The sequence below is a fragment of the Chelonoidis abingdonii genome, chromosome 24 (genome assembly GCF_003597395.2).
Source record: "Chelonoidis abingdonii isolate Lonesome George chromosome 24, CheloAbing_2.0, whole genome shotgun sequence".
Lineage (NCBI taxonomy): Eukaryota > Metazoa > Chordata > Testudines > Testudinidae > Chelonoidis > Chelonoidis abingdonii.
Window position 1 is genome coordinate 21191708 of NC_133792.1, and position 27929 is coordinate 21219636.

The window sequence follows — 27929 nt, forward strand, 5'->3', positions numbered from 1 at the left end:
TAGTTTGCTTTTTTTGCCTTAAAGAAGTTTAAATTTTTGCACTTCTCTCAGTTTGGACAATGAAAGGAGACTTGTCAGTTTCACTGGTGTTTATCCACAGTGGTAGTGTAGCCATGTTGGTCCCAGGGTATTTCAGAGACAAGTGGAGTGAAGTTGTATCTTGTATCAGACCAACTTCAGGTCATCTGAAGAAGAGCTCTATGCAGCTCAAAAGCTTGTCTCTCACCACCAGAAGTTGGTCCAATAAAAAGATATTACCTCCCACACCTTGTCACTTGTTTATTGTCAGTTTCACTCTGGGTTCTCAACGACCAGGCTAGAAAGGGTGGATAACTTTTCACTAAACGTTCAAAAGAAAAAATCTAAAACATTTCTACTGCTATTAGAGTTTGTAAAAGTATAGCTCTAGTTTCAACCAACCCAGATTGTGTCTTAGCTACCTGACAAGATCACTTCATATTAGACAAGAGGGGCAATTTTTTATTATTAGGTAGGCAAACTGAATCCCAGAATTCAGCTTAGCAAGTCACTTCCTGAATCCCAGTAATGGAAAACATGCTCGCCTTCCAATCATTTATTACATTCCTTCTTCTGATTCTTAAGTTACTGCATTTCCTCTCCCTTCCTTGCCCTGCAAGGCAACATCCTCTTCTTCCACTATATACGCAAGAGCAACAAAGACAGAGATCACGCAGCGCTAAGTAGAAAGATTTGGTTCAGCTGGTATATGTCAGGTAATACAAATAGAAATATGTATTGTTATGTATCCAAAAGCAGCAGCAACAGAAGTTCCCTCCCCCTACACAAACATTCTCTTTCATTAACAGAGATACAGTCACTTTTCCTTTGTTTTGCTGGGGTTTTTTTGGCTTGTCTACTCATTTGGCAGCATTCAACACACTGATCTTTACAAAAATAAATGCCCATGGCTCCATTTCATTTAAGATGCCATCAGTGCAGAACAAGGCCCTCCTTGGTTTTAAGGCAAGCTCAGGTCATTTGTCTAATTCATTCTAAGACTGTGATTGTCAAAAGAATAAGCAAATGGAGCCGCTGCATTGTTTTACATCTTAATGTCATGGGATAATAGCAACCGTAATGTAAATCTGTCCTGGGGCTGGAAAGGCTGGAAGTGAATGGCCTAAGAGAGTGAGTGAATGAGTGAGTGTGTGTGTCCCATTAATGAATGAGTTTATGATGAGGAGGTAAATACACCTCTACCTCGATATAACGCCACCCGATACAACACAAATTCGGATATAACACAGTAAAGCAGTGCTCCAGGGGGATGGGGCTGCACACTCAGGCGGATCAAAGCAAGTTCAATATAACGCGGTTTCACCTATAACGCAGTAAGATTTTTTGGCTCCCGAGGACAGCGTTATATCGGGGTAGAGGTGTACTATATAATTGCTTTGGCAAGAATCCACCTGCCCAGCATTTTCTGTCAGCACAAGAATGTGATACTTGGGTGCTTACGCATTATAGAACTGGTTATGTAGGTGCTTTCTGCTTTAGTAACAAGACCAGTGGGGTCTGTTATTTAAGGCTTGTATGTGATCATAAGACACTGGTGAACTTAGATGTGGTTCTTCTGCATAACAGCACTTTTATTGTTACTAGAGGGGATGATGGTTTGAGCTCTATACAGATTGGTTTTCCTTTTTCCATTCAACCTTCCCTCTTTGCTTTCCTTTCACCACAAGAGCTGCTCCATCAGACATGTGTGCACTATCAGCTAGATGCTGGGTGGTTCGGATGGGCCTACCATGCCTCTATGGTGCAACAGGGTATCACAATGAAAAGCCATATCACTAATTGCTCACTTCCACAAAGATGGCTCCCTTGGCTTAGCCAAGGGGTCCCGTGGGGAAGCCAGTTGTATATACATGACCAATAAAATAACCATCATTAAAAACAAGAACTCTATCAGTTTTAGCCACCCGATGCCGCAGCTCACAGTAAGTTTCGATGTAATCGCCATGTCCAACTGCCTCTGCTATACCCTGTCCTAAGTCCTTCACAGCTCCCTAGAGATCCCCTGCTCCAGACGGTTAAGTGTTCCTTTCAAACCTCGCCTGCACAACTCACTGTAAGCGTAAGGAGAGCTGTCAAAGTTCTCCTGCATCGGTGCGCGGCCAGCGCAGGAGCCCTGCTCATCCACGTCCCTTGCCTCCTTTGGTTTAGGTCATGGGTTTTGTTTGATTGATCTATTTAATTCTAGGAGAGGTTTCCCAGGCTGGTCCAAGCCAGAGGGATCAATATGGGGTGGTGCCTTCCCATTCTACCAGATATTGGACTTTCCCCTCTGGAGTCACCCTGCGGGCTAGCACCTGGTACTTCTCCCCACACACCAGCCTGCCGGCTGCTCCAAAGTAGTTGGTGATGGAGGACTTGAGGTGAGAGAGGGAGGAGTCGTCCTCGCTGATGCTCTCCAAGGTGTGGCTGTCGATCCCATCATCCTGGCGCTCCGGTGCACAGGCCACCTCACTGCTCTCTGAGGCGCAGCTGTTCAGGTGCCCACCTTGTTCGATGCCTTTTCTCTTCCCCCCCACTGGGGCGTAGGCTTTAGCCGCCAGCTTTCGTTTCCGGCTGCCCACGTTCCTTCTGCTAGGGGGAGAGAGAGAGAAGGGGATGGGGATAAGAGAAATGCTGGCAAAAGGAAACTACAATGCTGCAGCGCTGACCCTTAGACAAGACATGTGCCTGGTGATATCAAGGGCTCCTGACCCACAGGGCCCTGCACTGAGCCAGCCAAGTAGGGAGCTGGAGGATGTTTACTAATGAAAGCAAGTTTTGGTTTTGAGTTTCCCGTCCCAGCTGCTGCGAGATTTTACATGCACCAAGAAGCGAAGGCTTGCAGGGCTAAGAACAGCAGTATGGGTGCTCAGACTCTGGCTATAGTCTGGAGACCCAATGAGAGGGGAGGGTCTCGGAGCCTGGGCTCCAGGCCGTGTCCGAACAGCTACACTATTTTTAGCCCTGTAGTGTGAGACTTGCGAGCCTGTTGATGCAGGCCAGGAGTCACTGCCGCGGGTCTCTTTTGCTGTGTAGACATATCCTAGTACCCCTCTTGGAACATGGCCAGCTGCGCCTAGAGAGACCCATTTCTGCGATGACGCTAATGCCAGCTTCCCAGGGGCTTGTGAGCTTTAATCCATTTAGCTGTGTGAGGTGCTTCAGCAGTGCTCTGCACAGCTCTGACTGAAGGGCAGGAGACATCCCATGGAGATGGCTAGGCAGAGTGGACGTGTTCAGTAAAACTGCCAGTTCATGAATAACGAGTCTCTGTCCCTATGAATGTAAAAGCTCCCATCAGCTCCAGGCAAGCCAAGGGTAGTTTTGCTTACCGAGGAATGCAGGGCCAGTCCTTCTGCATTAACCACAGCGCTTCCCTCACCCTGCCAAGCAGATGGCAGGAAAATAGGCAGTTTTATTTAATGACCTCAAATAGGCACTGAACAAACTGGCTGCCAGCTGTGGGCATCAGCTGTACAGTGGGTGGAGTCCCCAAGCCAAGGACACAGGAATCCTTATTGGCAGGTGCCCAAGAACCACCTGGGACCAGCTTCTTTGCAGCGTATCCTTGTGAAGAGATTTAAAAAACAGAAGCGGGGTTTTCCTGGAGCCAGGCACATATGTCTGGTGACAGTCTCCAGTTAATCAATCCAGGCAGAGAGAGAAAGATGAGGAATACGTGGAAATACTCTAGGTGCAGAGCAGTTGGGAGGCAGCATGCCCCGCCCTGAGAGAAACTGCAGGGAAGAGAGAAGTCCAAGATAACTTCCAGTGACCAATCGTTATCAAGAGCTAACTCTACCTAAGCCAGAGGTGAATGGAGAGTTAATGAGGATCACGTCGGGTTTGCAAAAACAAAGGGCAAGAACCTGGTCTCAGCTCAGCTCAGCCCAGCCCCTCCCCTTACCTCGATTCATAAGACAAGCTCGTTATCGCAGAGCCAGATGTGCTGGCAGCATCTGTGGAATCCAGGTCAGAAAGAAAAGTCTGCCCTGAGCTGGCACTGAAAGGAACAGGGCACAAAGAGTCAATCCTGACCAGACCTCAGCCACTGTGCGAGCCCAGCATTTCCGGCTGCGTCAGTAGCACATGCCCTTCTGTGTATGCACAGGACCCAGCTCCAAACAGAACACCAGCTAAAACATGCAGCCTGTTCGGTGACATTCAGGAGAGCAGCAGCGCGTCCCTATCAGGACAGCCAGAGGGGCCTGCACTGTGTTAGTTAAAGCCCAGAATTCAGACAGGAACATAGTAACCAGCGCAGACCCCTAGGACTTCCAGAGCTGCCAGGATGGGGCTTTCATCAGCAGCCAGCAAGGGCTCCCCACCCTCCTGCTTCCATTTCCCAACAGGGCACAAGTAGATTAGCTGGTGCCCACTGAAAATCTTGATTCCTCATATAAATCTGGGACTGGAGACTTGTCCAATTAAACCCCTCAAACATCTTTCACCTTTGGGCACCTCTCCTCTCCCCAGCACGTGAGGGAGTGAAGAGGGCAACCCCCAAACCATGGTGATGGCTACCCCCAGCATGGCAAAGAGCGGAGACACATGCACCGAAACCTGGCATGGTTTCTTCTTACCATCAAGCATTACTGCCCCTGGGACAGATGTGCCATTTACCTTTTTAAGCTCTGAATTTCATCCAGTGTAAAGTCAAATATGCTGGCCAGGTGGTGGTTTGTGCTCCAAGCCGAGGTGAAGTCACTCTGCATTGCAAAAAAGTATATTCATGAGCTGACAGCATGACTCGGTGTGAGCAATCACAGCCAGCGTTTCCTACCGCATCGGCCTCCCGCTTCCATCTACTGCACGCTCTCAGACGACCTGTGCTTTGGACGGTCCCTTACCCCTCTGCAGAGCAGGCATGCAGAAGGCTGCTGTTTGGAGCTGGGCGCAGCTGGAGGGTTGTGGGGAATCCCATCCATTCTTTTTCTAAAGGCACCTTTTTCATTAAAAATAATAAAATATCCCATGCCAGCTGAGGTTCCGTTTTCCCTGGTTCTCGTCTGGAACTGAGAAGCTGTGAGGGCGTTTGGAAGGACGGGGGACAATTAGACCTGACACATTGGAGGATGTCTAAGTCTTTTACAATGGTTTCATCAATTTTTACACCTCATGCTGGCAGAGAACAAGTCTCACAGCAAGTCAGTGGCAAACCCTGTAACAGAACCCGAGACACCCAACTTTCATCCCAGTGCTCTAGCTACCAGAAGACACTTAAACAAAGAGACGTATTTGGAACTTCCTGCGCTGAGCCTCTTGTTATGGCATCAGAAGGCTGGTTTGTGGCCAGCAGGGCAAACTTTCAAACTGGCACTTTGATCCTGCCTTTATTAGTCATCTCTGCCTGGTGAGTGCGCGGCCTATGCTGGATGGAAAAACAGCGAATTGAGGAAAGCAATCAAGCCTCCTAAATGTCTCTTGGTAGCAGCAGCACAGGGATCTTCCCCAGTTCCGTGTTTGAAAAACAAAAAGCAAATAACTTCAATAATTCACCCCTGAAAAACAACATCACGGATAGTAACAAAAGAAAGAGTAGCGAGAAACTAACACTGGGAATAGCATCCTCCAACAAAAATTTTGATCTTTTTCTTCTAGCAACTCGCCTTTTCTGCTGTTGAAATTCATGCGGCAGCAAACTGTGAAAGCAAAGAACAAACACAAAGAACAGTGAGAGTCAGACTTGCTGGGAGACTGCAAATCATGTAACAGGCCTGAGGTGGGTGTATAGAGAATGCCTATTTTGGTTCCAAGCAGCCAAGGAGAATCCTAGGGTGGGGAGTGTGGTCTTTAGAAAACTGTAAAATTTATGAGCTGCCATTTGAAATCCTAGTCCTGCTTGCAGCCTAGGGGGCTCTGGAGAGAAATGTGAGACCAGGGCTTGGTAGTCAGTTTGCAAAGAGCCAGTTACAATAAGGTGGTGTGAGTTGTGGCCTCTCTGTTTTATGGAGCAGCCTGGTTTGTTTCTCTCTGTTTTGGGATTCTTGTGTGTTCTGAATTCTAAGGAATAAAATAACATTACACTGCAACTGTCCAGAAAGAGTATCTGTTTTTAATCTAATGTCTCTGTTTGTTTGCTGTGAAACAGAGACAATTATCAAGAGAGCCTAGGAAAGCTGCTTTACTGTAGTGGCTGGGAAAGAACTGGGAAATGCTCCATAACCCAGGGGACCCCATGACTTATCATTTCTGTGTCAGAATTTAAGACAGAAGCAGACATTCTATGCAGGGAAAACTCAAAGGGTTTATGGGGAAGCCAGTTTTCTTAAGAGGACAGACGCGGAGGAGGAGGAGGACGACAGTGTGAAGTGAAAGTGTGGACACAGACCCGTTTTTATGGGCGTATTTGCTTTTTCCTCTCTTCTTCAACTCAGAAGCTCCATTCTCACCCAAACCTGGTACTTTCTCTGGCAGGAGCTTGCTTGGGGGGTTTGGCGGGACACGAATTCGCAGACGAAAGATGCATTTCTTCTTCTTGATTTCCTTACCGCACAAAAATCTAGAGGGCAGAAGGTACAAATCCCCTCATGATCTATTGATTTTTAAGCTCTGAATGGGAGTCTTCATGGCCAACTCTTCCCCTCTCCCACCCATCCCACCTCAACACCTAAACCCTGCAAACCCAGTCATTTTAGCCCCTCCAGCTTCCCCACACCTGCTGAAGCTGAAATGTTGCATCAAACAGTCCCTTCACCCGGGCTCACCTGCTTTTGTAGCTGTTGAGTGCATTGAGCAGGTGTGAAGCACGTTCTGAGGCTGGAGTGCTGGTCAGCTGGGATAAAGCATTGGCCAAAAGGTCATTTCAGTAACTTGAACATCTGATCAGCAAAGCACAGAGCACACGCTGGCTAGAGAGCTCGTTAGCGTCACCGTGGTTATTCCGAACTTAAACAAATGGGAGAGCCCACGCTACAGTTTTCTGCTCTGGTCTGAGCAGGTTTGAGCATAAAGCTCAGAAACACTCAGCCAACAGACCCCCACAGACCTCCAGGATGCAAATGCTCAGACTGCGTTTATTGTTTGGACATCAGCACGCTGGGTTCCTAAGAGTTAAAATCCCTCCCTTGCTTTGCTCTATTTATTTATTTTTTTAAACGAATGATTGTTGCATTTACTTCCTACACGTCACTGGGTGTGGACAGCAAAACTAGCCTTGTTCATTTTCCTGCCCAACAAACCAGCTGCCATGGGGACTACAGCAGATCTATAGTCAACATCGTCCACCCATAAAGTCAGCTCCTCTGCCAGCCAGAGAGCTGCCGGATGGAATCCGTTACAGGGAGTGCGCCGTGGGCAGGCAGAATGAGAGTCAATCTTGCAAGCTCTGGTAATGCCCCAGGCAAGTGCCCTCTGTCTCCCCGATTGCCCTGCACACAGTCATTGACTGAACAATTACCACAAACCCTGCAGTGCCCGGGCACCTTGTACAAACACCTGCTAACAATTTTCTTCTAAGCTGGCAACAAGCCAAATCCATCCAGAGCCACAAAATCCACCCCAATGTGGCAAACCCCCCTGGACCCCCAAGGAAGAGTCAGGCAAAGGCAGTTTTATACCTCCTACACTGTGCCCCCGGAGGAAGCACACAGAAAGGCGACCATCCCGGCCCCCTGCACCAATCCTTTGCAAACAAGTGCCATTAAAATGCATCCTGCAGTTTATGGGTCCTTCCCACTAACAGAGACACCCAGAGTGCAAAGAGAGACAGCTTATCACCATGGGATTTCACTATTAAACACACTGGAATTCACCTCTCTCTCTGAGTGACACTCAGGAGCTTCCCCTTTTGCTGTCTGAGCAGACAGGAACAGAGGCTCCCAAAGAAACCTTGGGTTTATTTTCTTTGGAGTCAGCCCGGCCTCATTCCTGGCTTTAAGGGGTGGATGGTTCACGCGTCACTTTCCCTGCAGCCACTTATCGTTCCCTCCAAGCTGCCTTCCCCCATCCCATCCCAGGCTCCATGTATGTACCTTTCCGAGCTGTAAAGGATCCCAGTGGTGATTTACAAAGGCTAGGATTTCCTCAAAGTCGAAGTACTTCTTTTTGCTCTGGACGCCCAGATTATAGAGGGCCAAGTGGACAACGTCGACCCTGCGGGAGCAAAGGTGCAAAAGCAGCTGAGACTCTGCAGGCCCCACTTAGGCCAGGAGCTGCATTCAGATGCACTTGCATTTACTTCAAGTTTGCAACCCTGAGCTTCCCGCTCTGGCTTTGCCATCACCATGGCAGCTGCCTTCTCCCCACTCCTGCCATTCTCCTCTGATCCTACTCCAAGTAACCCCTTGGATACTCAGAGGGTCTGATGGATGGAGTCTACATGGCTGATAGCAGAGCAGGGGAAGAAAGTCACCCGTCCCTTCCCCGGAGCTGCCATTCTTCAGGCAGTAGCAGACATGTCCTCTCAGCGAAACCAAGTGGTGCATCCTGCACTGTGGAGAAGGCTTGAGACCAGATTGTGTTAATCTGCAGTGTGGGATGCTGGCTAGGACATGGACAGAGCACCCCATTGTAGCTGCTGTGCAGGTCTGGAGAGTCATAGCAGGTTCCATTGTATTTGCACATGCACAAAAGTGGATTAGAGGAATAACTAAAGGGCTGGTTTAAATCCATCAAAGGGGAGCCAGGAAAACGAGAATTAAGTGGCTGTTATGTTGACCTGTTTGGCAAAATCCTGCAAGGGGCTCTGCATGCAGGGAGATTTGCCGTGTGCTGAAATACCTGAGCCCCTCCAGGCTGGCTAACCTGCAGAGTGCCAGGATTCATTCCTAATTTCCTGGCTTTTTGTCAGTTTCAGCCACATGCTCAGTGCTTCAGTGGAAGTAGTAGGGAGGGGGATTCCTGGCTGATCTAATATTAGCTGAAAAACAAAAGTACAGGAGGCTGGCAGCTGGCCACAGAGCCTCCTAGTCACATAAAAATAGGCCCTGGCTGCATTACATCCTGCCTCCCTGGATACATATCCCCCCCGTTATATACGGTACCCCTCTATGCCTGTTCTAAACCAGCTACACAGCATGGGCATATCCGTTAAACAGCTACTGTACTTCACCCCAGAGATGGCTGCATTTCAGTGGCTGGTTAAATAATGTCTGTATGTCCTTGATACACTTCACCATGGCGGATTGTGGGAATTCATTAATATAAACATGTAAAGCATTCTGAGAGCCTCAGATAAGAAGCACTAGAGAAGAGGAAAGTGTTATTTATCCTCTGACCTATAATGTCTCTGCTATATAAACTTGCACTTAATCCCTTAACTAAAGAGAGAGACATGTGGCCAGATCACCTGGGTGACTTATCTGCTGGCAAATATGTACTTTGGCTCACATACAATAAGGCAAGCATGCAGCATCGATCCAGCCTCCTTAGAAATCAGTGCCACACAGCTTGACTCTCAGAGCAGGGTGTGCTCAGGAGAAGCCCTGGGCTGGCTTGCAGGTCAGAAAAAGGGCTCAGAACAGAACTAGCCAGGGGCAGTTCAGATGATGCCTCCAAAGCTGCAAAGATCCTGGCAATCTCCCTGCACCAGGGAGAGGGTGAAATGCCAGTGTGAGGCTCCTGTCCTCTGCAGGATAATAGACAAGCTGATTCCCTTTGACCTCCAGGAGCTCCATGGTTCTGGAGCACATAGGAAGGTCAGAAGCCTCCTCATTTAGGGCACAAAACAAATCACCCTCTTTCTGCTTATCAGGAAACTTCCATCCACTAGTCCCTAACCGACTCCACAGACACATGCACCAGTTTTAGGGGCAAGGCCTGTTCCCCTATGGGACTGAACCATGCTCCAGCTTGCCTGGCACAGGTTGATCACTGAAGCTCACACACTGAATCCCAGATTAGCTTGAGCTAGCTGAAGGTCAGAGTGAACTGCATCAGAGGATTGTAAGTGAGGAGCCTGAGACTGGAACAAACCGGGTAGCAGTTCTGCAGGTTGGAATTAAGGGGCATCAGCAAAGCTGTGTGTGGAGCCCTGGGCTGGAAGAGCAGGTCAGGACAGAAGGGGCAGAAACATTTTCATGCACCCTAAACTATAAAATAAATCCTAGGCCCACCAATAAAATGCAGATGACCCCTCCACACAGATCCCCAAAGCCTGGGGGGGAAAAGGGGCCCTCACCCAGGGATGCTCACTAGACTGGAACTCAGGACATGGTGAGCTAGACGTTCGGCGGGGCTGTGGCCGCTCACATGGGATGGGATTGCGGCTGCTCGGCAACTTTAAGAGCCAGGCCCGTTGATTTTTAAAAACGCGTGTGAGATCGGGCTGCTGGGCCAAGTAACTGCATGAAGACGCAGCTTCAGTTCAGTGTGCAGCTTAGGCAGGCATGGGGATGCCATTAACAGGGGAACCCTGGAGACTTCCACATTCAGCACTCCTCCTCCTTCACCATAAGCCCAGGCCCTGCTGCATGCAGGACAGAGGGGGAGAGCCATGAGGCCCAGGAAGGATAAATGGTTCCTGATTATCAAACTGCTGATCAGGGAGCCAGATGGGCTGATCGGGGTTCTGTTCCCACCCCCGACCTGCACAGAAAGTTCCCAGAGGAAAGTGACAGCTGAAGACACTTCACTCTGCACTCGAAGGGGCACCAAGGGGAAAGAAATCCATTAGACACTGGCTTCTCTCTGGCCTTCTCCCTGTGCTGAACAGCGGTTCCCAGCCTTGTTGCTGTGTATTACACTCCATAAAGTAAAGAACCTCTCAGAGAAGCCGCCCCTCTCCATGCTGATCCGACCATTCCTGCAGCAGCCATAAATAGCGCCCCGGTATAGGAGAAAATATCAAGGCAATGACCTCGCTCTGCTGCAGCACATGCATCTGCTTGGCTACATCTCTTCCAAGGGACAGTTACAACCCTGGGCCATGTGGAGGCACTTCGTAGACCCTGCAGTTCCAGGGACAACTCTGAAAGTCCCTGACCGAGCAAGAGAGAAGCTCAGGTGGAGCCTGGCAGTCCAGGAGTCAGGGCTTCGCCCCGCCAGTCAGGAGCCCCAGCTTCCAGCCCTGATCTCTTGGTCCCAAAGTGACTACTCGCCAACTCTTACCATCTCAAGGGCAGGCGTTTGATATATTCTGGCCCCTGGTTACACACCGCACAGAAAAAAACATAAAATCTGAAAAAGAGAGAGAGAGAAACGCATGGTAAGGTGGGGGGCAGCTCAGAAGGGGGATGGATATGGGCTCATCTCTCCAACAGGACAGCCTGAGATTCAGCCCATCCTCCCCAAAGGGCAGCGGGTCTCAGCATTACAGTAGGATCCTCTGTGCCCATGTGGGGCAATGTCTGTGGTAGAATCCATCCCCCGGCACGTGCCAGGCTGTGTTCTCCTCTGGCCCAGACTGGGGCCAAAGTCACTCTGCTCCCCCGGGCAATGCTTGCAGGCTTCACTCCCTCCTCCAGCCCCTGCCCCACTCCCATCCTCAGCTGCAGAGAAGGTCACTGCAGAGCCCTTTGGGTCAGCCAGATGGGGTTGCTAGAGAGGAACCAAAGCACCCCTCTGCCTGCTGGGCAGGGTAGGCAGAATCCAACCCCAGCATGGCACTCTCCTCTGCCTACCACATGTGGCTGGGACATGTGCCACCAATGCCCAGGGAGGGGATGACAGGCTCGTGTGCCTGCCTCTGCACTGGTGTGGCGTGGCCCATGCCAGTTGCTTCAGATCAGCAGAGCAAAGCCATTCTCTCTGCTGTGCCTGGCAGTCTCCTGTCTGCAGGCTGCCTGCCAGAACGCTCCCTGACTGCTCCGGGTTGGGGGGTTAGAAATGAGTGAGGAGCAATCGCCCAGCTACAGACCCTTCCTGCCCACAAAGGGGCAAGGACTCCCCTCCCCCACACACAGCCAGATATGCACCACCTGGGGCTTGTCCACATATGCACAGTTAGCGCACAGCAAGCAGGGTGCAGATCTCCTCCACACTAGCCGTCCACGCACCAAGTGCCCATGCAGGCCCTGCTGCTGCACACAAACAGTTCCTCGAGGTGCTTCCAAATCCCACTCGGGAACTGTTAGTGCGCGGCAGCAGGGTCCCCGGGCCCAGCAGGCTAGAGCAGGGCAGACTTGCACCCCGGCTTGCCATGCTCTGAGTGTCCACGTAGACAAGACGGAGGGAGAGACTCGCTCAGTCAGTGAACTCAAACCAGCAGCTTTCTCTGGACCGCTGCTTGCTGGAATCCAGTAGCTCTCGGCCAAGCAACCAGCCAGGATTTCAGCAGAGCAGCAATTCCCAGGACACCTGAAGGAAGCCGTCAGCCTGGGATGAAGAGACCCAACCCCACTGATTCCAGCTGCTCGCAACGCAGCTGTGAGCGTGTTAACAGTCGGGGGGGGAGGACATACGGACTGACCAATTCACAACTCTGGCTCGACCCTCAGGGATGCATGGAACAAACCAGGGTGAGCTGGGGAAGGACGTACCGGTCTCCAAACATCATGGGGTCGCTAAGGCACTGCGTGCAGGCCTCGTGGAACCACTGCCTGCAACTGGAACACTGCAGCATCTTCAGGTACCATCTGGGAAGAGAAACCAGATTTCAACACTCTTGGAGGTGGCACGAGGCGCATTATGACCAGAACCCCTTTGCTATACACGGTGCCCTACAGGTGAATGGAGAAAATTCTCGATTGCGCAGCACGTTGGGCAGGCGTTGACACTGGGGCAAAGTAAATGTGCAAAATGAGCGTGCAACGCTCCCAAATGGGAATGTCAGAATTCCATACCCCCTCCACACTGGTGGAAATGAAGGCGCAAGGCGCAAGACAGTGGAGAATCAGGCCTCCTGGGTCTGGATTTGTAATGTTGCGGGAGAAGGGCTGTCTTTGAGGGAAAAAAAAAAAAAAAAAAACGCCACTGACATTTACATTAAAAAGGAGGAGCAGGGGAGTCCAGATGGAGTTTTCGAAGGAGGCAAAGAAGTCAGCCAGCCCCACTGAACTGCCATGGGTGCTGGGTACTTAACCAGGGGCTCCTTGGAAGATCCCAGGTTCTACCCAGACCTGGATTTCCCCAACAATATTTTTTATCAAATGTAAGTTCAGTAACTAAAGCTACTTGGTCGCAGCCTTTTCCGCTGGATTAGATATGTTGATCACACGGGTAACCTCACACCTCAGCAGCTCGCTGGAACAGCTGGCTTTCTCAGCAGCCTCTCCCAGTTAAGCATACAGGAAACCTCACTGCAAATGCACCGTGCAGCAGCTCTCTAGATGGTTATTTTGGCTGTCCGTGACTTTCCCCAATTGGGTTATTTTTGGATGGGGGATTCCTGCCTGCAGCTTGTTGTTACAGCAGGGGAAGTAGCTCTTGCATCCCAGAGCGCTGAGTGAACTGCAACCCATCGCCTTCCTCCCAGGGACAGGGCACCTTGCTCAGACACATTCAGGGGGAATGGGAAACGCTGCAAAATCAGAACCTGACACATGCATATTGGGTGAGAACTGCACCCTCAAAAAAACCTTTCCTAGGAACTGACCTTCTATCTCACTCTTGCCCTAGGGAGGAAGACTGGCCTAGTGGTTAAGGTAATGGACTGGGACACCAGTCCCAGGCTTTGTAACAGTCTTCCTCTGACTGGTGGGCAAGTCTTCAGCTCTGTGTCCTAGTGCCCCATCTATACGGCGGGGATAATGACACGTCCTTTGCTCAGTCTTATCTATTTAGATTGGAAGTTTTACTGTGCCAGGCTCTGTCTCTCCCTATGTTTTTGTATCATGCCTGGCACAACAGGGCCCTGATCTCAGTTGCTGCCATGATACAAAGATCAAAAACAGCCCAGGGAGTCAGTCTGTGCCAGCTAGCTCTGTTTGTCTCCCTCACCAAGCTGAGGTGGTGTGAAAGTAACACTCAACAGCCCGGCTCATGTGGACTAAAGTGCAGTTTGAGTCTGAACAGTGATTGAAATCGAAGCGGCCCTGGTTTGCTTCCTGGGTATATTCTGTGACCCCATCCCCTCCCCCGCCTCTGTCTCACTCTCCCTGGCCCTGCTCAGCAAACAAACAGTTATGGGAGAGCGAGCTGTTTCCTAGTCTGGCTCATGCCTCAGCCACAGAGTTGGTAAGTAGGGGCCAGATGCTGCCATCAGAGCCGCTTGCAGAGATCCCTGCCACTGTGCAGGCCCAGCTGAGCCCATGGCTGTCTCGGGTATACCGGAGGAGGGGGCACATCATACCATTAGAAGTCTGATCTTTGATAGCCACATTCAAACCCAAGTGCAGTGCAATAAGTTTGGGGCCTTACTCTCCAGGGCCCCCGCAGTAACAGTAACACTGCTGCGGATTGGTCCTGTGCAGAGAATCCCATTCCAGATGCTCTGGGTTGTAGGACAGCACCATCTTGACGGCTTGCAGCGTCTTGGCGATGGCTCCCTTCTTCAGGGCGCCCCCTTTCTGCAGGACCAACCAGAACACAGGGTCAGCACAGCTGTGCACGAGGAAGCTTGTCACTAGAGGTGTGAGCCTGGCCCCATTGAAGGCAATGGGTATTTTGCTATCAGCCTCAAGGATGCAGGCTCAGGTCCCAGGTTTGGAGGCAGCATGAAAGGAGCTCATGGTCAGAGCAGGGGGCCAAGAGTCAGGGTGCTCTGCCACTTGACTAGAGCAAGGCTGCCCAGCAGTTACTTCCCCTCTCTGTGCCTCAGTTTTCCCACCTGCAAAATGGGTGTCATACCCAGTGGGAAGCGTGGAAACAAATCCATGAGGGTAAAGCCCAATGAGCCTCTTCTAACAAAGGTGCTGAAGGAGTGCTGGACTGCTCAACTGCAACTCCTGCCAGATACTCCATGCTGCTGCTCCCATAGTGTCAGTTCAGCCTTAGCTGAAAACATGTCCTCTTTCCCTGCTATTGCATTCCTGAATTCCCCAATGCTCTACTTCCAGTATTTGCAATCCTCTAGCGTTACATCAGCCTGGGGTTCATGTTGGCTGACGGTCACCAGAGTGACAACAACTGCAGCAGTCTCCACATCTGGGTCCCTAGCAAGAGATTCCTTTAAAGGGCCTGATCTGCACAGGGCAGAGGGTCAGCACTCTCTGAAAAGCAGGCCCCTTTAAAGTGCAGCAGCTAGGCGAGGCCCCCAAGATCACAAGTCACTTTTGAAAATTTAGGTCTTCTCGTCCAGGACCTCAATCCCTGTGAAAGGTACTGTGTAAATCAATCATGGAATACAGCCTACTGGGGCAAAGAGAAGTGAGTGCCAGGGAAAGCCTGGGAGTTGAATTTCTCTCTACACTGATATAGGCCTGACAATGCTCCCCCAGAAGCTGGAGGGTGCAGGGCTGAGCTCTGTGGCTTAAGCCCATGTCTGCTCCATAAGCCTGACATGGGCACTAGGAGCAAGGACCTCTCAGGAGGGCTTTCTGGCCACTAACGCCCACTGGCAGGAGCTGGGGGCTGAAAGGGAACAAAGCTGTTGTACAGGAGGCAGGGAACAAGGGGTTAAGTCCCTTTCCCCTGTTAAATGGGCAGGTCCCAGGAGTAACAGTCACTTTTTAATGTTTTCCAGGATTTTCCACGGTTATTTCAGCTGAGACCTAGACCGAGCTGTGACTTCCCCCCTGCAGCACGGCTTCCTTCTGCCAGCTTGGCTGGTGCAAAGGGGCTGCCCTGCCCCCTACTGGTAAATTCCCTCCATGCAGCAGGGCCTCCCTAGGCACAGAGACAGCTAGGACAGCACTGCAGGAGCTCTCCCTGCCCCCACATGGGGGGCACAGCCAAGGTGAATCCTTATGATTCTGTGCCCTGCCATGGGGCACAAGTTAGGGTGGGCTTCCAAAGGCAGCAGCAGGTGCTGAACCGGCAGCCCCCGAGCAGGGGCAATGCAAACTGGCTCCCTTCTGTCCCTGCACAGAGGGGGGAATCCTGCCCTCTTGCCATCAGCTACAAAGGATTTTACCCCTCCATAGGAATGCAGGGCTCTTCTGCCCGGTCCCCCTAAGCTAAGAGCCAGGGTAAGCCCAGTGCAGTCAGCCACTCACTGCAGGTGGTTTGCCCAGCAAACATTACTTGGCAGGGCAGGTTCTTGTTGGGGTTGGCAGCCCCTGGAAGGGAAGGAGTTAACTTGTAACTGCCACACCCACAGAACCAAAACGGACCAGAGAGCCGGCGAGCAGGACAGCGAGCCTCACTCACCCGTACAGCCAGGGCAAATATACACCTCCGACAAAACCAGGGCGTCAGCACGGGGCCGTCGCTGCTGTCCACCACCGGGATGTGGCACTGCTGGTGGTAACCTAGAGGAGGGACAATCAGTGTACAGCAAGCCAAGAGCCTCCTGGGAGCACAGAGATTAGCTGGCCAATGAGAAGGCAGTGGTTGTGTGCGCACAGGTGTGGCACAGCCACAAAAACACACAACAGCTGCCACTAATGGTCATGGAAGGGGACTAAACGGTATCTTGTAGCCCCCGACTGGATAACATCAGGTTCTCCCTGCCAGAGAAAGGCCAGCCTGGAGCTCAGCACGCATCCAGCATTAATGACAGCTCCCCTGCAGCCGGCATATTAGAGCCATGGGAAACCTGGGGGGGGGGGGGGGGGGGGGGCTCAATGAATCAAGAGGAAACATTAGCTGCTTCCCATCCCCTGTAAACTTACACTCCCCACGGACACCCATTCACAGCCCCACTCATCTTGCCAATACATACACATCACACACGCCCTCCATTCATCCCCCGCAAACACCCCTGCCTGTTACCCGCCCCATGCACTTTCATTCATGCTCCCCAAACGTACACGCAGCCTCATGCAGCCCACCCCCTGATCATTCCCCCAAACGTACACACACTCTGCTCACAACCACACACGAAACGTCAATACTCCTCGGCTGCTTCCTGGGGTTCTAACCTGTCTCACAGCGGTGCTGGGACCCCGAAGCCAACGGGGATTCTGCCTGAGAGTGGCCAAGCTGGGCACCTGGCTTTCAGCGACTGCCACCCGTTTTCACTGTATGTCAGAGGGACACATGGCACCGTACTGGGCAAAGAGCCGGCTCTGCTCATCGGGTACCCCGTATTAATAAACTCTAAGTATCAGCTTAGTGTAAAAAGGGACAAGCGGATCCCCTGCCCCTCCATCCTGATCTGCTACTCTGTGAGAAAAGTTCATTTTCTCCTTTCCTCCCAAACAATGACATTGTGGCCCTCCAGGGCCAGAAAACACAGAAAAACAAAAGCCACCGTCCCTGCCAGGGTCAGCCAGAAAAGTTGAAGCAAGGAAGCCGTGCTTCCTCGCAGCACAGAGCCTGCAGGAGGGGGAACCAGGCATGCTGGGCCCCTCTCCACTTTGAGAAGAGCACTGGAATCTGAAGCAGTTCCACCATCCGCGGGGCATCACACTGCACCTGGAGCAGTGCTCGTTCTTACCTAGACCACATTTTCCACAGATGAGGATTTCGTTCAGGGGCCCTGATGTCTTTCCCAGGCAGATGTTACACTTTGGCTCTTCTCCAGGGACACCAGCTAAAAAGAGAGCAAGGGAGCAGCGGGTTCAGAGATGCATGATGGAAATACCAGAGAGGGGGTGGGGAAAAGAGTCCGCTGGCAAAATTCTATTTCTACCCTCAAACACACATGCTCCACATTATATGGCTAAAGGAAAGAACCTGGGCAGCTCCTAAGTTCTTCTCCTGGCTCAACCACGGGCTCACCAGCAGTTATACCCCTATGTGCAGACACGTATGCAGGCTAGAGCCTAACGCAGAACCCAACCCAGAATCCCCTTGGACACCAGCACATGCTTCGGTTCAGACCCACTTTGGTTCATAGAGGAGAATAGTTTCCCCCAAGAAGGATGATATATGCTTTTCAGCTAACATATGTTTCCAGGTCTGTCTGGAAGGGACATCCATAACAAAGCAAGGCTTGCCGGCATCTGCAGAAACTCCAGCTAAGAACTGAGCTGTTGGATCAGAACCAGCAGATTTTGTCTTGGCCCCTACACTCGCCAGACTTGGCAAAACATTGAAGTGTGCATAGAGCTGAGCCAGAAAGATGGGGTGAAAAAAACCACACCATTCCCATGACATGCGCTTGTGAAGATACATCCAAGAGCAGGATAATTTATAGGTTTTTTTTGGCCTGTAGCAAAATCAAGACTTCTGTACCAAGGCAGCCCATAAATTGGCTCTATGGGGCGGACTCTCATCTCAGTCGCACCAGCGCAAATCCAAAGTACATCCACTGGATCAATGGAATTGTACTGGTGTGAGAAGAGACGCAGGCTCTAGCAGCATTTATATATTCCGAGTGCAATTCCCATTCACTAAAATAGAGTCACGATTTCCCCCTTTGTCTTTGGATCAGAAATAAAGTGGAAGGTTTAAAGACTTGCTCTTGTCTCAGGGAAGTTTCAAAGTCCTCCTATTTCAAGATAATGCTGCTAGGCCACATTTCGTTCCCTGTGTTTCTTCTTGCTATGAACAGGTGCATGGAACTAGGATCTCTGTTGCATCCTTCATCCAAATGGATGGCCAAGTGCTCATCTTACTGAGCGAAAACAAACTAGAGGCTTCATTTCAGTGGAAGCTCATCCCAACCTTTACTCATACGCACATTCACAGCCCACCCCTCACAAGCACACAATCCCCTGAGGGCAGATTCCATCACTTGCACACAGAGGGGAGGGACTGCTCCAGAGCAAACGAGTGGCCATAGTTCCAGAAGGGCACGGTATCCTCCTTCACTCCCTGTCCTAAAACTGAGGTGCCTCGCCAGAGGCACATCCCTGTTTCAGTGAAGATGAAGCTATTCCTGCACGTTTTGTTTAAAAAGAAAAATGTAAATGGCATTCTGTGGGAGGAGCAGCACTTTATAAATGCCACTACTTATCCCAGAATAATTATCCTATTATTTAACCCTCCCCAAATGATACACTGGATCCTTTTCAGATTTCTACTGCTGCTATGGAAGGGTTGGTCTTCAGCACAGGGCAGGGGGGAAATGTCGCCCTAGGTGAACAAAGGCACCAGCTGAGGCATCTGCTTTTTCTAGACTAGAACTATTCAGCTTCATCGTCCAGGTGACACAGCAGCATGAGGCCAGTCTGATGGGATTGGGAGAGTGGATACCTGCTGAGCTCTGCATTGCCATACAGGAGACCTAGGCTTGTTTCCTAGTTCCAGTCTCTCACTCCTTGGGCCACCAGTGGCTAAGGGTTTTCCAGGTACCAGACACACAACCCCCCCGAGAGCAGCAGGAGACGTGCCTCACTAAAAAGCACACCCAGCCCTTGGGAAAATGCATTGGTAACCTCTGTCAGGACTCCTGACCCGGCCTCGACCATTAGGACGAAGAATATCCCCCTTGGGAAAAACCCAGGCACATCAGCAAAATTCACAGCTCCAAACAAATGGAGCTAAATGATCACACAGACAGGACATAAGCCAGAGATAAGAGTCCTGCCACTGGGCATGATGCAAGCACCAGCCAGAGACAAATACAGCCCAGTGAACCACCATTAGTCTAGCCAGAACATCCAAACAGTTCTTTCTCCTCCTAACATTTTCCAGATCGCCAGTCAAACAAATGGCCCCAGGGGGTTAAAGAAATGTCCACTCAGACAAACAGCTCATTTTCTGGTCAGACCTGCTGCTCTGGGCAGCACTGAAAGGGTTAAAATGCCTTGTTTTGGGGGTTTTTTTTTGTTTGTTCTTTTTTACATGCAGTGATGCAAATACATCCCACAGATCCCAGCAAGGTACATTTGGAGCCTTTATCCAGACCTCGCACATAGCACATCAGAAATATCAGCGCGTGAACAGAATGACTTTAGTGGCATTTACACTGACCCCATCCTCATGCAGCGCAGAGTGGGGCAGAAATCCTATGGACAGGGAATGGGATGCTGCAAGACGGGGACCGGTGCCTAGGCAGTAGGTTTCCATGGGGCATTCACTAGATGAGTTTGGGCAGGGGAGGTGGAGTCAGGCTGCATCACACGTATGTTATACCAAAACCTACCATCTAATTTGGCACCCAGGCCCGGTGACCCACAGGGTAAAGATCCCAGCTCCGGCCAAATGAAGAGCCAGTGTAGGGCAGCAAAGGAGTCAGCTGGGAGCAATGGAAGAAGATGCCCCAGAGCTACCTTTGAATAAACAGTGTCCAGATCTCACACAGCTATAGCCACTCCAGCAAGACAAGAGAAAAAGGGAAGTCTGGGGGGCCGGGCCTTCAGGCCAACCTTAGGAGCAGACGCTGCTGAGCCCCTGGTGAGATTTGTCCCTGCCTGTTTAAAAAACCCCAGGGCAGGAGAAGAGACCAAAGCATCACTCACCATGCTGAATATCTTTCCAAAGGACCCAGTACTTGGAGTTATCTTCAAAGGTCACAAGACAGCTCTGTTTGGAGCCACTTACCTGTGCAAACAAGAGAGACGTCAGGTGCAATTTTATCCCCTTCACTTTAAGCGTGTTTTTAAAACTCACAACATTCTGACAGCTCTGCTGCGGGAACTTGCTGCAGCATGTGGATTTTAAAGGAACATCAAGTTGCATTTTGTTTTGGTGAGGGATGCTAGACTAACAGTCCTGAAAACCAAAGCTGGCTGTGTTGCCACCTATCAGTTGCACAGGCAGCACCAGTGTCCACCCCTGCTGTGGAGTACCATCGAGAGATGAGAGTATTTCTTCCCACACTCATCCAGTCTTTGGCATCTCTGCTGAGGAGCCCACTAACATGACGATCTGCTTACCCTCTAGAAACTGGACTGAAGCTCAACTCATTTCACCAAACAGCCATCAAATGAAATGATTTCTGGTCACCACTGACATGGGCTGGATGGAAACCAGCAGCCTAAGAATGAGTCCCCAAATCTGCACCCACCTGCAGAATTGGTCTTAACCCCACTAGTCAGGCTGTTTAGCATCTCAGCACAATCACTGGATGTGTCCTACTGACCCTAGGTAGCTTTCACAAACCTATTCTTCCTGTTAACACTTAGCCAGCATCTTCCACGAAGGGCTCTCAAATTACTTTACAAAAGTTGGGCATGTGTTAAGGTTTCCCCCCATTTTACAGGTAAAGTAAACTGAGGCACGGAGAGGTTATGTGTCTTCCAACATTACACAGGAAGTTGGTGGCAGAGTCAAGACTAGAACTTGTGGGAAATAAAAAGTACAAATGTTGCCATAAAATTGCACATGAAATACATTGCTAGGATTTTTTGTTTCAGGTAATTTGATAAAATGCCAACTTCCAACAAAAATATACAGATTCATGGAGTGAAAGTTACAGATGTAGGCATTATACTGTCTGTATAATAATGCCTGCATCTGTAATTTTCACTCCATGCATCTGAAGAAGTGGGTTTTTTACCCCCAAAAGCTTATGCCCAAATAAATATGTTAGTCTTTAAGGTGCCACCGGACTCCTCGTTGTTTTTGTGGATACAGACTCACACAGCTACCCCTCTGATACTTCACTGTGTAAAGTTACTCAGGGATCCCCTTCGTTCGTCTCCTCACTTACCCTCCTTCCCCTAGGCAGCAGCAAGCCGTGGGAGCCTCGGGGAAGGTCAGAGCAGGTAGGGGAAGAGGCCAGAGCAGGGCAGCACCAGGGCTCAGGTGTCGGGCAGCAGGGACAGCCATGCTAGGGGAGACAACGCCTCTCCATGACTATTATGCCTGCTGCCCATGCCCAACGTTCGTGAAAGAAGCTGTTCTTGGGGGCCTGGAGAGAAGGAGATAGGACTGGGGACTTGCACACGTGGAGGAGGAACTGCTCTTGGAGTCTGACAAACCTCCAAACAGATTTGCAGGGGTCAGTATCCTGTGAAGCAAACTGCAAGGCTTAGCCTGGGAAGCCCTTATGAAATGAGCCCAGGAAGGTTTGCACAGGTCTAGTGTTATCAGAGAACAGGGGGTTCTGTTTAGCTCTTTGGGCAAATGCATCTGTCTCTTTTTAAACTGGGACCTGAATCCAGATTTCAAAACACCCAAAGTTTGAAGGTACTTGAAAGCAGGATTTGGGTAACTCCCATTATTGAGATATTGGGATTAGGATCTGCTGGGAGGTTCAGATCAGGATCCAGGTTCAGATTCCAGGGCTGCTCCCGCCCCCGCCCAACAAAACTTGGATCTAGGTTCTGATTCAAGCACATCTCTGGTATATAAGTAAGTAACAAAGAACAGTGTCAGACTGCATAGAGCTTTGAACGCCTACTTTACCCTCTTGATCTTTCCAATGTAATAGAGTCCATCAGTCCACCTGCAGAGCACATACTGCCCCTCAGTCAGTTTGACCATCAGATCTCTGCAGCCACTCCCATTCGCAGAAGAGTTGACCGCTGCTTGTTGCAGGTGGCTGGCAGCTGCATAGACATCTCGGATGATTGGGTTGTGTGTGCCGTTCTCCATGAGCCTCAGCAGACACTGCCAATAAAATACACACAGTGACTTTTCCATCACAACATAGGGAAAAGCTAATTCTGATCAAGCAAACTCTCCAGTCCTGGGAGCCATTGGCACCGGTCTCACCATCCTTAATCAGGCAAAGCTCTCACCCACTTTACTGGGAGTTTTGTCTCTATAAGGGGGCTAATGTTGCAGACCTTATGCATATCACAGGATTATTGCTAGTGTAATCCACTCAGTGGGGTGTTCTGTTCCCCTATAGCAGTGTCAGGGCCACAAACAGAGGTTGATGCACCTGCGTCAGCTTTGGCTAATAGCTACTCTTATCTCCAGCTGTAGAGGTGTCTGCCCTTAGAACCAGAGGGCTCAATCTATAGTTGAGAAAACGTAAGTTATATTAGTCTTCAGTTAACAAAACCAAGGGAAAGGATATACAGCTAAGATCATAATGAACAAAGAGAAGAGTTCCTCTGGTACCGCTCATTTCAGAGGGCTCCGTCAGGTCTGAAATACTTCAGCCAAAAGGCATGTGTTTGAAGGGTTGACAGAATTTACTTTTTATTTCTGTGAATTTTAATTCAAACATTTCTCTGCGCTTCTTAATAAACCCCCAAATCCAGTAGCACCGGACCAAGGCACCAGCATGAAAGTTAAACTGACTATAAACAGAAAGTGATACTGACCAGCCGAGTTTCACTCCCCTAGAGAAGTGAAGAGCAAAAAGTAAACAAATGGCATTAAGTGATTTTTAAAATACTTTTAGTTTTAATCACCATCGATATCATTAGTAAACACAGCTAAGACAACATCATTGAGTGATGTACGATTTTTATCTTGATACTGTCCCTTTAATTGCAAAACATACTCCTGCCTTAGTTTATGCCTTAGAATTGATTTAAAATATAAACAACTCAATGTATTTTACCCTGGGGACTTTGCAGGGTGTATTCATGGTTGCCTGCAAACTACCAATAAGATTTACAGCTTCGATGAGACAAATTTTAGTGGTTAGTGAGTCTCTCAACTAAAGTTCAGGCAAGCCTGTCCAAATGTAGCCAAGCAAAGCAAACCCAGCAAAGATCTCTGGGCAACCACATCAGCTAGCTGCTACATGCCACTGAAAAATGCAAGTCACCCTCTGATCGGTTTTCATATTAAACCAGACTATGACATTAAGACGTGTTTCAGTTTCCCCTTAAATCAATGGGAGACACCCACTGACTTCAGTGGGAATTTGGTTTGGCCTTCAGTTTAGTAAAACAAGTACTATTCCTGCTGTTATTCTGAGACAGACGGCAGGTACTAGAGTTACAGAGACAGAAAGGCTAAAGCAGGGGAGGTCAGGGCTTTTGGAAACTCCCATCCACGAGTAGTGGGCAAGCTTCATTTTGAAGGTTTCTCTTCCCAACTATCTTAACCTCCTGAGTCCACAGAGCCAGGCGGGAAATTCCTAGACAGCAGCCTCACTCGCTCTTGGTGTCTGTGCTTTGAGACAGAACCCGGAAGTGCAGAAAACATGCAAAAAACATTTGAATGGGAAAAAAAAGAAACTCCTTTCCCCATCCCTCACGCATAAATGTCCAGTTTCAGGGCAAAGGTTCAAGTCATGTATCCGTACTGGTTCTCCCAGCTCTAGTCTCACTGGGCCATTTGTGAAGTAAGATGCTACCGAAAGGGGAGAGGATGAGAATCCAGCCTTAGCTATTATTACCAGCTAACAATCAAAGGCAGCCTTCACTCGGGACAGGATCCCTTTGACATCAGTGGGAATTTTGCCAGAACAGGGACTGGAACCCCTAATTCAGTGTAATCATCAGGATGATCTTTTCTCACACAGGCTCCTGGCGTAGCCTGATACGCCCACGCAATGCAAGTCTTTCCTGCAGAGTCACAGGTGAGTCTAAACGCGTATGACTTTTACATCAAGTGGGCTAGAAGAGGAAGTGACAAACACCAGTTTAGATTCCCCCCTGGATTTGGCCCTATTCAAGCAAAGCTGGGCTACTCCTGGGAAATGACACATTCCCAGCTTGTTAAATGTTTGCTAGAGAGCAAGGCGCCTTTCCAGGCAAGACCAAGGCAGTCAATCCCAAACTGAAAATACCCCCCTTGTTTTCCAGAATAATGGGTGGAATCATATTCATTTTCTTTGCATCTCAAAGAGAATATAACTTAAGACAGAAGGAGCAGCCAGCTCAGGAACACCCGGTCTCTCCTGTCACTGAAATTAAAAAGGAGTGTTTGCACTTGGGCCCCCATCCCCAGCAGAAATAAAAGCAGTGCCTCTGCCACTCGCACCAGGAAGTGAATATTTGAAGATGAAAAATTGCTGCCAGCCCGAGGAACGTCAGAGACTCTCCTACATTCCAGAGACATTAATCCCCTTTTCGGGAAGGACCCTGTGGCCTCTCCAAGGCAAAGCTTCCTACGCTAATTACTCAGCCCTGCAAAGGGCAGCCTCTGCCAGTGCTCAGATGGGAATCAGACGTGCACACAACGGGTCTGTGCCCAAAGCCCAGGCTAGGGAGCAGCCCATGCGGTAACACAAGCCAGGTCCGGGTAACCCCTTTCCCTCACGGCTCTGCAGTGCTTTGGGAAGTGACGTTGGTAGATCGCCAGCACCCCAGCGTCCCCTGGCTTCAGCAAGGGCAGGTTCATTCATGGGCACGGCTTGCCCCCCAACCCTCCCTCGATGGGTGGAAAAGAGCATCAAGTGGGGGTGGGCGCCACATGTCCCAGCGCTGGGATAGAAGGGGGCAGCCCTGTGAATTGCTGGGGAGAGGGGGGTACACCCAGCTACACTCACACCCTCCCCACTTTCCCTTTCTCCACCAGCCAGGACCTCCCCCCCGTTCTTCCTCTGCAACAAACTCCCTGCTGCATACACTTACCTAGGAGCCGGTCGCCCACAGAGCTGTGATTGGTTGATTCAAAAACATTCAAAATTAAATCCATTTTTTGGGGGGAGGGGGGGACACACACGGTCCCGTCCAGCCGGAGTCAAGCGGCAAGCGGGTCCCCAGACAGGGCAGGGGGCGGATGCGGCACACGCAAAGTCCCAGACACGCGGGGCAAAGCTCCCGTGGAATAAGGCACCGCCGCTGGGGAGGGTCCGGTTTTCTCCTCTCTCGCTAACTTTCCTGCTGCGGCCAGCAGCCGCCGAGCTGCCAACGTGCCTGAACTAACAATCGCTCTGGGCAGAGGGGGTTGTTCTGATGGGGGCTGGGTTTTTAATTAATGCAACACCCCCCACCCCGGAGGAAACAGGTTCAGCCCCTGGCGAAGCCCGGCAGGGGGGCATGTCTGGATCCGCCAAAGGACCCCCCCCCCCAAAAAAAAATCCAGCTAAACCTACAAAATACAAGAAGTCTGGGGTGGGGGGGGAGCCTCCTTCTCGCCTGGATCTCCAAGCGCAGACCCCCCCCCCCACACCGAGCCGGCGGCGGCGGGTCGGTGCAGCCCCCACGCGCCCACCGCGGTCACCTTGCAAACTTTGCGCGAGCCATGGCCGGGGTCGCGCCCCCCGGCCGGCCCGGCCCGGCCCGGCCCCTCTTACCGCTCCGCCAAGTCCTCGGGCTCAAGCGGCCGGGCGGAGAGCGCTGCCCGCGGGCGGCTCAGTGCCTGGGGCGCGGGGTCCCCCCCATGCCGCCCCCGGCCGCTCCCCGGCTAGCAGCGCTGCAGGCGGCTGAGGCGGGGCGCCATCTTTTTCACTTTTTCCCGCGAATTATTTACGTTTTGCTTATGTAATTAGCAGGGGCCCCTCCGCCTCCTCCGCCCGGCCGGCTCCCTCCTGCAGGAAGCCAGGCAGCGCCCGGGGCCCTGACAGCTCCCGCCGGCTGCATTTAAAGGGAACGTGCCAGGCAGGGCCGCCTGTGCCACCCGCAAAGACCCGCACGGACACGCGTCGCTATCTCCTCGGAGGGACACCGCATTGTGTCTCCAGAGCCTCCCACTCCACACACCCCCGCCAGCCGTGCGCACAGAAACACACACTCAGATACACCTGTCCACATCTACAGGTAGCTGCACCCAGAGCCACACACCGAAACGCATGGGCACACACAGCTATGCGTGCAGCAAACACACAGCAGATATTTGTACACACACACACAGTGATGCACACAGAAGTGTACCCAGCAATGGACAGAGAGAAACACACACTCAGATACACCTATCCACATCTACAGGTAGCTACACCCAGAGCCACACACCAAAACGCATGGGCACACACAGCTATTCATGCTCAGGGCCAGTGCAACCATTTAGGCAACTTAGGTGATTGCCTAGGGTGCTGGCATTTTCTTTGGCAGCAACTGCAGCGGCCGGATCTTCGGCCACCCTGGTCACCGCCAGCATTTAGGCCGAGGGAGCTGGGACAGGGGAGTGCGGGGAGGGCCGCCTGCAGCAAGTAAGAGGGGCGGGGTGGCATGCAGGGGAACTCCCCATCCCAGCTCACCCCTGCCCTGCCTCCTCCTCCGAGCACACCATGGCTGCATCACCTCTCCCATCTCCCAGGCTTGTGGTGCCTAAGCTGATTGGCGCGCAAGCCTGGGAGGCGGGAGAAGTGAAGCAGCGATGGGGTGCTCATGCACAGAGCAGGGGTGAGCTGGGGCAGGGGGGGGTGCCTCAGGGCTGAGGGGGGTAACTGCCACAGGGGGGCGCCTCAGGGCGGAGGGGGGGAGCTGCTGTGGGTGGGACACCTCTGGGTAGGGGCATGATGGGTGGCGCAAGGTGGAAGTTTCGCCTAGGGCGTGAAACATCCTTGCACTGGCCCTGTTCATGCTGCAAACACAGAGCAGATATTTGTACACACACACAGTGATGCACGCAGAAGCGTTCCCAGCAATGGACAGAGGGAAACACAAACTTAGATAAACCAGTCCACATATACCCAGAGCCGCACACAGAAACTCTCAGTGCATTTCACCTAACACTAAACCAGCCTCTTCTGCACAGCTCTGTTCCCAGGGTCCTAATGCAGATTTCCACTTAGGGGACATTCCCCTCATGTGTTCTGGAGGTGACTGGAACTTGCCCAATCTCTTTATGGCAGGACGGCTCTGACGATTCAGTGCGTTAGGTGGGCTGGGAATTCACACCTAGGTTTACAAGACCCGAGGTATCTTTAAGCTACAGAGAAGATGGAATCAACTATAACCTAAGGCCAAACGTACATTGATCTCACTGAGATGAGACTTCTTCCAGTTCTGTTGATTTTAAAGTATGTTAAATAAAATAATGGTTGGTTTAAGTAGTAAAGGTGCAGCAGAAGAATGCACTGTTTCACCCGTCCCCTGCTGCGGCACCCTCTGTGTTTCAATTTGTGTTTATCAGAATTCCTAGAAATAGGTGCAACTTCCATATGAATATGAGTATACAGCCCCAGACTGCTATAAATACTATTGTCGTCAATACCACAATGAAGTAATAAGGAGTTGCTATTTAATGGAAATTGCTGCAAAAAGCAAATATTTTCAGACACCCCCAGACAGTGTTATAACACTTACCTGAGGATATGAACTTTTTGTTATTGTTACAACATTTGCTCCATGATCAGTTAGCAT

The 27929-nt window shown here is 50.8% G+C and overlaps 1 protein-coding gene across 2 annotated transcripts; it reads right to left on the reverse strand.

The window, feature by feature from the left end:
* Window positions 1-26084, reverse strand: PHF19 (PHD finger protein 19). 2 transcript variants are annotated; one of them, XM_032767585.2, is made up of 15 exons: window positions 25922-26084; window positions 22180-22383; window positions 20289-20370; window positions 17378-17473; window positions 16147-16247; window positions 14257-14405; window positions 12438-12533; window positions 11068-11136; window positions 7992-8112; window positions 6726-6793; window positions 6350-6520; window positions 5573-5660; window positions 4642-4727; window positions 3926-4021; window positions 1-2607 (listed from the first exon to the last, which is right to left on the reverse strand). In XM_032767585.2, the coding sequence occupies exons 2-15, from the start codon at window positions 22366-22368 to the stop codon at window positions 2259-2261; spliced, it is 1761 nt and encodes a 586-aa protein (XP_032623476.1). In that variant the 5' UTR covers window positions 22369-22383; window positions 25922-26084; the 3' UTR covers window positions 1-2258. The 2 variants fall into 2 exon arrangements, with proteins under 2 accessions (XP_032623476.1, XP_032623475.1); XM_032767584.2 differs by having other exon boundaries at window positions 1-2610.
* Between the last annotated feature and the right edge of the window lie 1845 nt (window positions 26085-27929).

Coding starts and splice junctions, on each gene's coding strand:
- PHF19 (XM_032767584.2), bottom strand. CDS start 22,368: ATGGAGAACGGCACACACAACCCAATCATCCGAGATGTCTATGCAGCT. Junction 17,474..20,288: donor TTGGAAAGATATTCAGCATG/GTGAGTGATGCT, acceptor CTCTCTTTTTAG/CTGGTGTCCCTGGAGAAGAG. Junction 6,794..7,991: donor ATCCTTTACAGCTCGGAAAG/GTACATACATGG, acceptor GCTTTATCCCAG/CTGACCAGCACTCCAGCCTC.